Raw genomic sequence first — 11392 nt, forward strand, 5'->3', positions numbered from 1 at the left:
ACAGGGTGTTCCAGGAGGAAAGGTCAATATTCTGGGAGGTGATCGTATCGGTCATTTTAAGCAAAAATGTTCATATGAATATATGTCCTATTACCCACGGTTTCCGAGATAGAGCGACTTGAATGTACGTCTCGTGTATTCACTTTTCTTCTGTATACTTCACTGTACAGGTTCACGGATGAAGGTTGAAGTGTACAGAAGAAAAGTGAATACACGAGACGTACATTCAAGTCGCTCTATCTCCGAAACCGTGTGGAATAGGACATATATTCATATGAACATTTTTGCTTAAAATGACCGATACGATCACCTCCCAGAATATTGACCTTTCCTCCTGGAACACCCTGTGTATATATCTTTATTTAATTAAGGTTTTCCAATTTCAGGTAATTGACGGAGATTCGAACGTCCAAAGACAGATGCGCTGGAGAAAAGGGAGGTCGAACGCCCTAAAACAGGCGCGCTAGGATGGCGGAGAGAGATTCGAACACCCAAGACAGGCGCGCTGGGAGGAGGGGAGGTCGAACGTCCTAAAACAGGCGCGCTGGAACGACGAAGGACGAACGTCCTAGAACAGGCGCGCTCAGTGATAAAGGTCGAGAATTGAAGTGAATTTAAATCAAGATATATGTATGCATGTGCAGATTCTTTCTAACAATATATTTATTTTAATCGTTGTTGCAGACAGTTGCCTAATGCTAAAAGGCGTGAAGGAAGGTGGGTAGATGCGGGTACTTACTGTAGATACTGAAGAATGCTCCAATGATCCGACAATAATTTATTGAACAATTTTTCTTCTTTGTTTCAGGCTCTTTTAAAAGAAGCGCATTCTTACTCCAGAAGAGTCGAATATTACGCAGAGTTACAAGGAGACGCAAAGTTCACTCCACGCACTGACTAAACGTACGATAAATGACTGATAATGCTGATCTTTGAATGACTGATCGTTGATGACTGCCGATCGACAACTGGTATGTTGGAGCGAGAAAGCGCTCGCTTATATGTATATAATTCGGTTGATTTGATACATTTTGTTTACGTTCGGACAAAGGGATTGCTCGTCCTTTCGTCGTCCTTTCCAATGTTTTTCTAAAGTCTACGTGGCATTTCCTATTATTAGAACATGATCTCATTCGGAAAGTATCTCATGTTTGTTAAATCGATAATTAAGTGAATTAAACTAAATTTTCAGTTGCAGTTAAATAAATACTATTGAAATTAAGGACTGAAAATTGTAAAATTTGTATAAATCGTTGTATAATAGAAATAACTGTAAATAATTGAATTTATGTTTGCCACGTGTTCTAAAATCAACATTGGAATGGTTTTTAACATTGTAATCGCGAGATTGTTATTATTATAACGGTGCCATAAGTATAAATAATTATGTATGTAAAGAGTGTAAGAGAAAGTGCAATTTATAAATCCGTTCACACATATATATATATACATATGTATGAAAGATTAAATTATATCGTATGTGTGTTGCAGATCCAGCGTCATTTATATTTTTAATATGTTTGTGAATGTATGATTTGTGTTTAAAAATTTTATATTGTAATGTGTGATTCAATATCGTAGTGCGTATAGAATCTGTTAATTTGTATGTATATATATATATATATGTTTTTGGTATATTTCGAGGACATTTTATAGACCTTATATACATGCATATATTTAGAAGCGGTTAATATTATTTAATCAATATAGCTACTTATAGAAGTTATCTATATCGTTTTTCTCAAAACTATAAATGATTTAACTTGTATGGTATATTTCAAGGACATACAGATATAAACAGGCAATTGATTGATATGAGGACATATACACGTTTTATGTATAGACTGTTATGGGGACATGGATGTATAAAATTGAATTTTTATATGTTTCAATACGATTTGCATCCAGCAATATCACCTTATAGCTATAATTGGTAACTAGGTAAAAATAGCGAATAGGGGACCCTGCCCCAATGACCTTGACCTTGACATATGTTATCAAGGACATAATTCTGAGTAACTTTTTCTTCTAATTTAATCGTCGCTCGTTGCTTATTAAAAAGTTATTAACAAACAAGAATTTGTAAAAATCAAGATTTATATATAATCTGACAATGAAAAACTGGATATTTAAGTTAGTTTACAGAAATAGTCCTACGTATACTACACATATAAACTGAAATAAACACAAGTTTTTACATATATAGGGTCCTGAATTATGTCCTTAATAACATATGTCAAGGTCAAGGTCATTGGGGCTGGGTCCCCTATTCGCTATATTTACCCAACGATAATATTAACGGCTCTTTATTTTCTGTTCTTCCTGACTTGTCATTATACAAAATAAGGTCGCCAAATATGTATCTCCTTAGTTTTTGTGTCAAAAAACTAGGGGTTCTCGGCGACAAACAACACAGAAAAATAAGACCGCCGTTACACCGATCGTAACTGTAAATATGACGTCACCACACGAACGCACGATAATTCGCGCCCGAGCACATCAAGCATGACGCGAGCGATGTTATCGTCATCGGCAGCCTATCGCGTTCGGCGCCGCAGAATCACGACACATCTTCAAATCGATTGGCGCCCGGCTTAGCGCGAGTTCCTCCAACAAAAATATAAAAGGAATCGTCGCAGGTCGAACCGTACCGTAATTCGCTCTCGATTCGCTGTTGTTACAAGCCTCGCGCGTGTGAAACCTTTTGTATATTCTTTTTGTACATATGTGAATATTTAGTCCAGTAAAATAATATCAAAAACACCGAATATCTACAAAACGGATAGACAAGCCAATTTTTTGAGGGTGAGTAGAAGGTCATAGGAGATGCCCGAATTCACAAAGTTTCAACAAAATTTCCCTGTGCGTCGGCGGCCATCTTCAAAATAGGGGTAAGTTTGGATATCTCGGCTCCTATTGGTCGAATCTTTTTCCTATTTTTTAGTTTTGTAGGAAAAAATATTTGCTACAACTTTTGTTTGAGAATTTTTTTAATAGCTGTCAAGGAAAGAAATTTACAACCAAAAAAATGCCGTTAATTTGGGGTTGAACATTTTTATTGACAATTATATTGCCCCCTGTTAGTTTTATCAAAAAAAATGTTCAAATAAAACTTGTACAGGACTCAATTCTCTACAATTTTTGTATACGCCAAAGTTGACTGTGTCTAGTAAATACTATTTTTCGTGGGGAAAATTCGCGGTTTTATTGTGAATTGTCGTACATTAAAACTCTTTTCCGCACCACCACTAAAGTAGAGTTTTAGGCGCATTTTTTTTATGTGGTATCCCCACAAAAAAAAAGAACAAACATTCGACCAATAGAAGTCGAGATATTCAAACTTACCCCTATTTTGAAGATGGCCGCCGACGCACAAGGAAATTTTGTTAGAACTTTGTGAATTCGGGCATCTCCTATGATCTTCTACTCACCCTCAAGAAATTGGCTTGTCTATCCGTTTTGCCATTTTCAGATACTATTTTACTGGACTAATTAGATAGTTGATGAAACGTGACTCCATTTTCATTAAAATCAGTCGATCACTCCAACCTGTGACCTTTATCCTTCACGTCTAAACCTTTCGCGCGCGCTCTCGAACATATATAAAAACGTAAGTAGTATAGGGGCCACTATAGCTAGACACAACAAACTCCCACCACCGACCCCGACCCCCTGCTGTGTGCCTGTCTGGCCACCCTCACCACAGGTACCTATGGAAAAAAGAGGGGACTCGTGGACGTCTACGAGACAATTTTTATTATTTAAAAAAAGGGGGAGGGGATGCGTAGCCCTTCGGCATAGCGGACCCTGCGCTCTGATTGGCTTCCCTATAGTGGCCGGCAATTTGATTGGATGAGGAGCATTGTTTCTGAGTGAGAGGGAAAAACGCGGCTAAATAACACGTGTGTAAGAATCGGCAAGATGGTGGTCGCCGAGAATGGAGACGTCACAAGAATAGAAGGGGTCGTAAAAAGCAAGTGTGTGCAGGTTGCGATTACGATGGTTTTAGAGCTTTATGACGTCACTTGGACGAGGAGAGAAAGGATAGGAAAATAGTAAATGTCTTTATATAAGCGATATAAAATAAAAAATTTTTTTAAATATTCTACTTATGTTTAAATGTAAATAATAATTTCGCAATGTACAAAACTTCTTATGTGACGGAAAATATGCAAATTCGCTGCTATATACATCGATAAAAACGAAAGCCGAGAAAAATTAACGTTCTATTATATATCCATATGGCAACGAACAATGACTATCAATAAACCTACGTTTTAGTAATACAGGCTCGTATACTTTAGTTTCGTCCCGTGTTACGATCTCATGAAACGCGGTGCGACGAATTGCTCTAAAACGTAGGTTTATTGAAGTTCCAGCCAATTCTTCTTTGTTCTCTTCATTTTATCGTACTCTCTCTTTAGTTAGCAATCAATTCCCAATACTATTAAAATTGACTAACCGCGAATTTTCGTAATTTTGGGTTATGCCTTTAACTTTACATGACTCGTGCGTTCGACCGTCTGGTGCGCGTACAACATATGCATAAAATTTCGGACCACCGGACACGAACGCCTCGATATAGCTGCCGCTCCCGTAGCTCTCGAGTTCATCGGTCATATCGCCTAGAAAATTTCCCGTACGTGGTTTATACTCGTTCGGGTCATCGCTGCTCACGTAAATACATGAATCCGTATCATAATACAAAACGCGACGATCTAATCGCTCTAAATAAGAATATAACGTTAAACGAGCTTGGGCCGTCGTATACGCCGCTATCACGACATTAGTCAGCGGGGAGGAAACAACAGCTTCTTGTCGCAATCGCCATGAAACATATATTACCTCATCGTTTACGGGTAATATGTCGGTTATTTCATGCTCGGCACTTGTCAGCAAGGCTATAAAACGTTGAGGCGTTCTCACGACCTCGGTATTAGGTAAATTGGAGCGCTGACCAAATTTGCCCCAAAAAGAATTTAAGCACAGTTTCGCGACAGAACGTAAACCGGGATTCCGCGCGACGTTACGTTTATCAAGAACGATACCTTCGGTTTTCTCATACTCCCGCAGATATCTTTCTTTAGCATCGTCGTCGTTTTCCCCGCATTCGCTCGGCCACCCGCTGGCTTCTTGTTTAAGTTGCAAAAATGTATTTATATACTCGGCGAACAATCCACCTTGACGGGTCGTATGATCGAATTGACTAACTTTATATTGCCAAATCTCACTTACAGCCGTTACGTGATAATCCTTTTCGACGGCCTTGCGTAATTCGCAGGAAACCCACGTACCCTCGAATTCGCGTTCCTTAGCATTGTTATGCGTACAGGCCGATTGTGACAATGTTTCACAGCAACTGCGACATAATGCAAAAAGCAATTTTCCCTGCGCGCGATATGGGAGTACAGGATGAAATAAATCACGCGGTGGAAGTACTTTGCACCGTACTTTGAGACCTTCGATCGTATTAAAATTATAATTCGGCGCCCTCCCGATTAATGCGGAACATTCCTCGCCGACATAAATATCAGGATGACCAATCGGGAAAGCATCTGTTTTCAAAACATTTGGGTACAAGGAGCTTACGTCCACGTATCGTATTTTTTCCATACCTGTAACCTCATAGCGCGTCACAATATTCCCCGTGCGTCCACCGAAAAATGCATCGCGCGGATCGAGCGGAGGCCTTTCCACCATCGGATGGTTCTCGAGATATTCGCGCATTTCGCGATTATCTCGCATATCGCGATCGAAAGAGCACTCCCACTTTTCTATCACAAAGTATTTCCGTTGCCGAAGTCTCCACGAGATTGCGAGAGTTCGCTCGTAACGTGAGTCAATCGTATCCTTGCAATCCGATGTAGAAAGTGGTCTATCGCGATTCATAGGAAAGCAAGACGGGCATCCGTGCCAAAAACATCCGTGAAATTGTAGCACATGACGTTGAGGCGTCTCTGTATCAGGCGTTTCGTAATATCCATCGACGAGCGTGCCGTCGATTGTACGATATTCGCGCGCGCGCCCTACGTGGTTTATAGAATGTCCGAGCTCACGTTCTTTCCATAGCAACCACTGCAGAGCTTTACGGGAATGATTGATTGCTTTTCTGTATCCGCCAGTTGGAATGACCACTATCGTATTTTGTTGCAAAAAGTTCTTCCGAAAAACAGTCATGCACGTCGAAGCAATTGTCATGCATTCCTCGAACGGACATACATTTACACGATCAATAAAAATTTTTCTGAAGGCCATACATGCTTGTCGAAGAATATCAACGTCGGTACGACATTAGCGAATGATCTCACGTTGGAAATCGAACACGGTGTTTTTTTGTCGCATATCAGCATGCCATTCAAGAAAGCGTTCGCGCTCTTCTGATTTCATTGTCTCCGGAGAATAATAATGCGCGCGGCAAAATAACACGTGTGTAAGAATCGGCAAGATGGCGGCCACTGAGAATGGAGACGTCGCGAGAATAGAAGGGGTCGTAAAAAGCAAGTCTGTGCAGGTAGCGATTACGTTGGTTTTAGAGCTTTATGACGTCACTTAGACGAGGAGAGAAAGGATAGGAAAATAGTAAATGTTTTTATATAAGCGATTTAAAATAAAAAATTTTTATTAAATATTATACTTATGTTTAAATGTAAATAATAATTTCGCAATGTACAAAACTTTTTATGTGACGGAAAATATGCAAGTTCGCTGCTATATACATCGATAAAAACGAGAGCCGAGAAAAATTAACGTTCTATTATATATCCATATGGCAACGAACAATGACTATCAATAAACCTACGTTTTAGTAATACAGGCTCGCATACTTTAGTTTCGTCCCGTGTTATGATCTCATGAAACGCGGTGCGACGAATTGCTCTAAAACGTAGATTTATTGAAGTTCCAGCCAATTCTTCTTCGTTCTCTTCCTTTTCTCGTACTCTCTCTTTATTTAGCAATAAATTCCTAATACTATTAAAATTGACTAGCCGCGAATTTTCGTAATTTAGGGTTATGCCTTTAACTTTACATGACTCGTGCGTTCGACCGTCTGCTGCGCGTACAACATATGCATAAAATTTCGGACCACCGGACACGAACGCCTCGATATAGCTGCCGCTCCCGTAGCTCTCGAGTTCATCGGTCATATCGCCTAGAAAATTTCCCGTACGTGGTTTATACTCGTTCGGGTCATCGCTGCTCACGTAAATACATGAATCCGTATCATAATACAAAACGCGACGATCTAATCGCTCTAAATAAGAATATAACGTTAAACGAGCTTGGGCCGTCGTATACGCCGCTATCACGACATTAGTCAGCGGGGAGGAAACAACAGCTTCTTGTCGCAATCGCCATGAAACATATATTACCTCATCGTTTACGGGTAATATGTCGGTTATTTCATGCTCGGCACTTGTCAGCAAGGCTATAAAACGTTGAGGCGTTCTCACGACCTCGGTATTAGGTAAATTGGAGCGCTGACCAAATTTGCCCCAAAAAGAATTTAAGCACAGTTTCGCGACAGAACGTAAACCGGGATTCCGCGCGACGTTACGTTTATCAAGAACGATACCTTCGGTTTTCTCATACTCCCGCAGATATCTTTCTTTAGCATCGTCGTCGTTTTCCCCGCATTCGCTCGGCCACCCGCTGGCTTCTTGTTTAAGTTGCAAAAATGTATTTATATACTCGGCGAACAATCCACCTTGACGGGTCGTATGATCGAATTGACTAACTTTATATTGCCAAATCTCACTTACAGCCGTCACGTGATAACCCTTTTCGACGGCCTTGCGTAATTCGCAGGACACCCACGTGCCCTCGAATTCGCGTTCCTTAGCATTGTTATGCGTACAGGCCGATTGTGACAATGTTTCACAGCAACTGCGACATAATGCAAAAAGCAATTTTCCCTGCGCGCGATATGGGAGTACAGGATGAAATAAATCACGCGGTGGAAGTACTTTGCATCGTATGAGACCTTCGAGCGTATTAAAATTATAATTCGGAGCCCTCCCGATTATTGCGGAACATTCCTCGCCGACATAAATATCAGGATGACCGATAGGGAAAGCACCTGTTTTCAAAACATATGGGTACAAGGAGCATACGTCAACGTATCGTATTTTTTCCATACCTGTAACCTCATAGCGCGTCACAATATTCCCCGTGCGGCCACCGAAAAATGCATCGCGCGGATCGAGCGGAGGCGTTTCCACCATCGGATGGTTCTCGAGAAATTCACGCATTTCGCGATTATCTCGCATATCGCGATCGAAAGAGCACTCCCACTTTTCTATCACAAAGTATTTCCGTTGCCGAAGTCTCCACGAGATTGCGAGAGTTCGCTCGTAACGTGAGTCAATCGTATCCTTGCAATCCGATGTAGAAAGTAGTCTATCGCGATTTATAGGAAAGCAAGACGGGCATCCGTGCCAAAAACATCCGTGAAATTGTAGCACATGACGTTGAGGCGTCTCTGTATCAGGCGTTTCGTAATATCCATCGACGAGCGTGCCGTCGATTGTACGATATTCGCGCGCGCGCGCCCTGCGTGGTTTATAGAATGTCCGAGCTCGCGTTCCTTCCATATCAACCACTGCAGAGCTTTACGGGAATGATTGGTTGCTTTTCTGTATCCGCCAGTTGGAATGACGCCTATCGTATTTTGTTGCAAAAAGTTTTTCCGAAAAACAGTCATGCACGTCGAAGCAATTGTCGTGCATTCCTCGAACGGACATACATTTCCACGATCAATAAAAATTTTTCTGAACGCCATACATGCTTGTCGAAGAATATCAACGTCGGTACGACAATAGCGAATGATCTCACGTTGGAAATCGAACACGGTGTTTTTTTGTCACATATCAGCATGCCATACAAGAAAGCGTTTGCGCTCTTCCGATTTCATTGTCTCCGGAGAATAATAATGCACGTCAGGCAAGGGGCCGACATACGACTGATTTTCGACAGTGTTAAACAAATGCGGAAAAATGCCTTTATCCGACGTATCCTGTAATCCGAAAGCCTTCGGTAACTCGGATAAGCGCATCAGCATATAATTAACATTGTCGATGAATTTCGTATGTCCTACTGTTAACACCACAATCTTTGTACCGTTTAATATTAATTTAGGTTCTAAGTTATTACGATTTTCAACAATATACTTTAAAATAAATTGCGCGTCAAACGCTTTCGCATTATGTGCCATGCAAATGATCTGCTTGAAGTATTTTGTCGTACGCGTTGCAAAATCGACAAATTGTTTCACAGGATCATGTCGAAATACGAACTCTTACCCCGCACCATCGGCATCTCGCGGACAAATTATTTTCTTTCGCGCACGCTTCGCAAATTTGTTGCGCCACGCAAAGAGTGGGAATGTGTTTTTTTTACGGTCGACGTACCTTCGAGTGACTCGTCTTGTCGCGTTTCAAAATCGTAAAATACGAATGCTATACGCTCTTTCTTGCTTGTGCATGCACGCTCGTTTGTCACTTTACCGTCAAATTCTGTGTTTTCTTCTGTGCTTCGCATAATTGTCATCGCTGTAGCCATTGCCGATGATGAAGACGACGGTTTGGTAGAGGAACCATTATCACATCGAAGAGGTTGCATGTAGCACAAATGATTCTCAGGCTTTGGTGAACGGCATAATTTGCAGTAAGAAACACCGCATTCGTGTCTCGCACCAAATTTAACGATGCGACAGCATCCGTCGCAAAACCGCACGACATTGCAGATACTTTCAGATGATTTACCGTCGTACGATTTTACGCTGCGATAACGCTCGAAACACTCCTTACCGAAAAATGCGCTCGTTTGCCGCTTTACCGTCAAATTCTATGCTCTCTTCTGTGCTTCGCATAACTGTCATCGCTGGAGCCATTGCCGATGATGAAGACGACGGTTCGGTAGAGGAGCCATTATCACGTCTAAGAGGTTGCATGTAGCACAAATGATTCTTAGGCTTTGGTGAACGGCATAATTTGCAGTAAGAAACACCGCATTCGTGTCTCGCACCAAATTTAACGATGCGACCGCATCCGTCGCAGAATCGCACGACATTGCAGATACTTTCAGATGATTTACCGTCGTACGATTTTACGCTGCGATGACGCTCGAAACACTTCTTACCGAAAAATGCCCGATTACACGCGTTGCATTTTATACTTTCGGACTGCTTACACGGCGGCACAGTGAAACATCGGGGGCATTTATTTGGACAGCGATGACCTGTTTTATCGTTCCGATAACCTATATTACACGGCTCGCAATAATTCCTACAACCCGCGGCGGCATTTAAATTTACAATAGGGTTATAATGACGTAAACGCTCATAATACATTATATTTAAGCGTAACGAGGGTTCACGGTCGAGAGAAGCAAGTAGCGCGATTCCGTCGTACATCGGTTTCTTACCGCGCCCGAAAGTACTGAAACTATAAACTACAATTGTGATATTATCAACTGCGAGATATCGTTGAAAGCGCTCGATTTCCGGAATTCCACATCACTCTTCAGTTATTGTAACACCAACGTTCCTAGTTAATTGTAATGCGCACTCACGTTGAAGCGGGGATTGCATGTGTCTTATATTATTCCATTTTTCATGTAACTCACCCGTACGTAAGTTACCGCGTTCGCAGTAAATTTGCGCTACTACGAGAGAGCGCGGAAAACATAAATTTTCGGAATTATTTATTGTTACTATTGAGCGCTTCACAACGTCTTCGCTTGTTAATTTAGCACGTCCGCGACCCGAAGGAACCGTGACATTAAAAACACGAATGTTAAAGTGTTCCGCGATATCGAGCCCCCCAGCACTCTGCGCTACTGAACTCACGAGTTTCCAAATATCCTCATACGACATGTCTCTAGCCGGACGAAAGGATAATCCTGCAGGGCCCTGAGATAAATTCGCCGAATGGAAAGACATTCCCACATAATCTCCCGGTTCGCATAAATTTAACGCATACGCGTGAATTTCACGAAACGCATTTTCTAATGCGTGATAAATATTCGAACCTTCACGTATCGGTCGTATCGCGAAACTCACTTCTCTCCCGATTATGCCGAACCTCCTAAATTGTCGCATATTTTCCGTCAATAAATCTACGTAATTAAAATTAATATTGCTGACCCCATGACGTTGTTGCTCCTCTTCCACCTCCGGCTCCTCTTCACCATCTTCTGTCTCCGACGAGGGATTACAGCGTTCTTCACCGACGACTTCCTCTTCATTCTCATCCTCATAAGCTACTTCCTCGTTATTACAGAGCTGCGTTGCTCGTTCTTCAGGAGTCACTTCTTCACTTTGTCCACCACCGCCTCTCTGCACTGTCGAAACAAAAGAAAAATTTAATTATAAATAAAATAAAAATTACATCTA

General features: G+C 41.4%; 2 protein-coding genes across 2 annotated transcripts in view; both read right to left on the reverse strand.

Annotated features, from left to right (window-relative positions):
* Positions 1 to 3795: 3795 nt before the first annotated feature.
* On the reverse strand, positions 3796 to 6718 carry LOC115241906. Its single transcript, XM_029817867.1, is given in 2 exon segments — positions 3796 to 6455; positions 6676 to 6718. Coding segments are annotated over 2 exon segments (2067 nt in total). The 3' UTR covers positions 3796 to 4431.
* The window catches only part of LOC115241907, a 5878-nt gene continuing 1091 nt past the window's right edge, over positions 6606 to 11392 (reverse strand). The window contains 4 exon segments of the mRNA XM_029817868.1: positions 6606 to 8546; positions 8549 to 9294; positions 9408 to 9639; positions 11144 to 11340. Coding sequence (XP_029673728.1) covers positions 6744 to 8546; positions 8549 to 9294; positions 9408 to 9639; positions 11144 to 11340 — 2978 coding nt within the window. The 3' untranslated portion in view covers positions 6606 to 6743.

The sequence above is a fragment of the Formica exsecta genome, unplaced genomic scaffold (genome assembly GCF_003651465.1).
Source record: "Formica exsecta isolate Colony F162 unplaced genomic scaffold, ASM365146v1 scaffold538, whole genome shotgun sequence".
Taxonomy (NCBI): Eukaryota; Metazoa; Arthropoda; class Insecta; order Hymenoptera; family Formicidae; genus Formica; species Formica exsecta.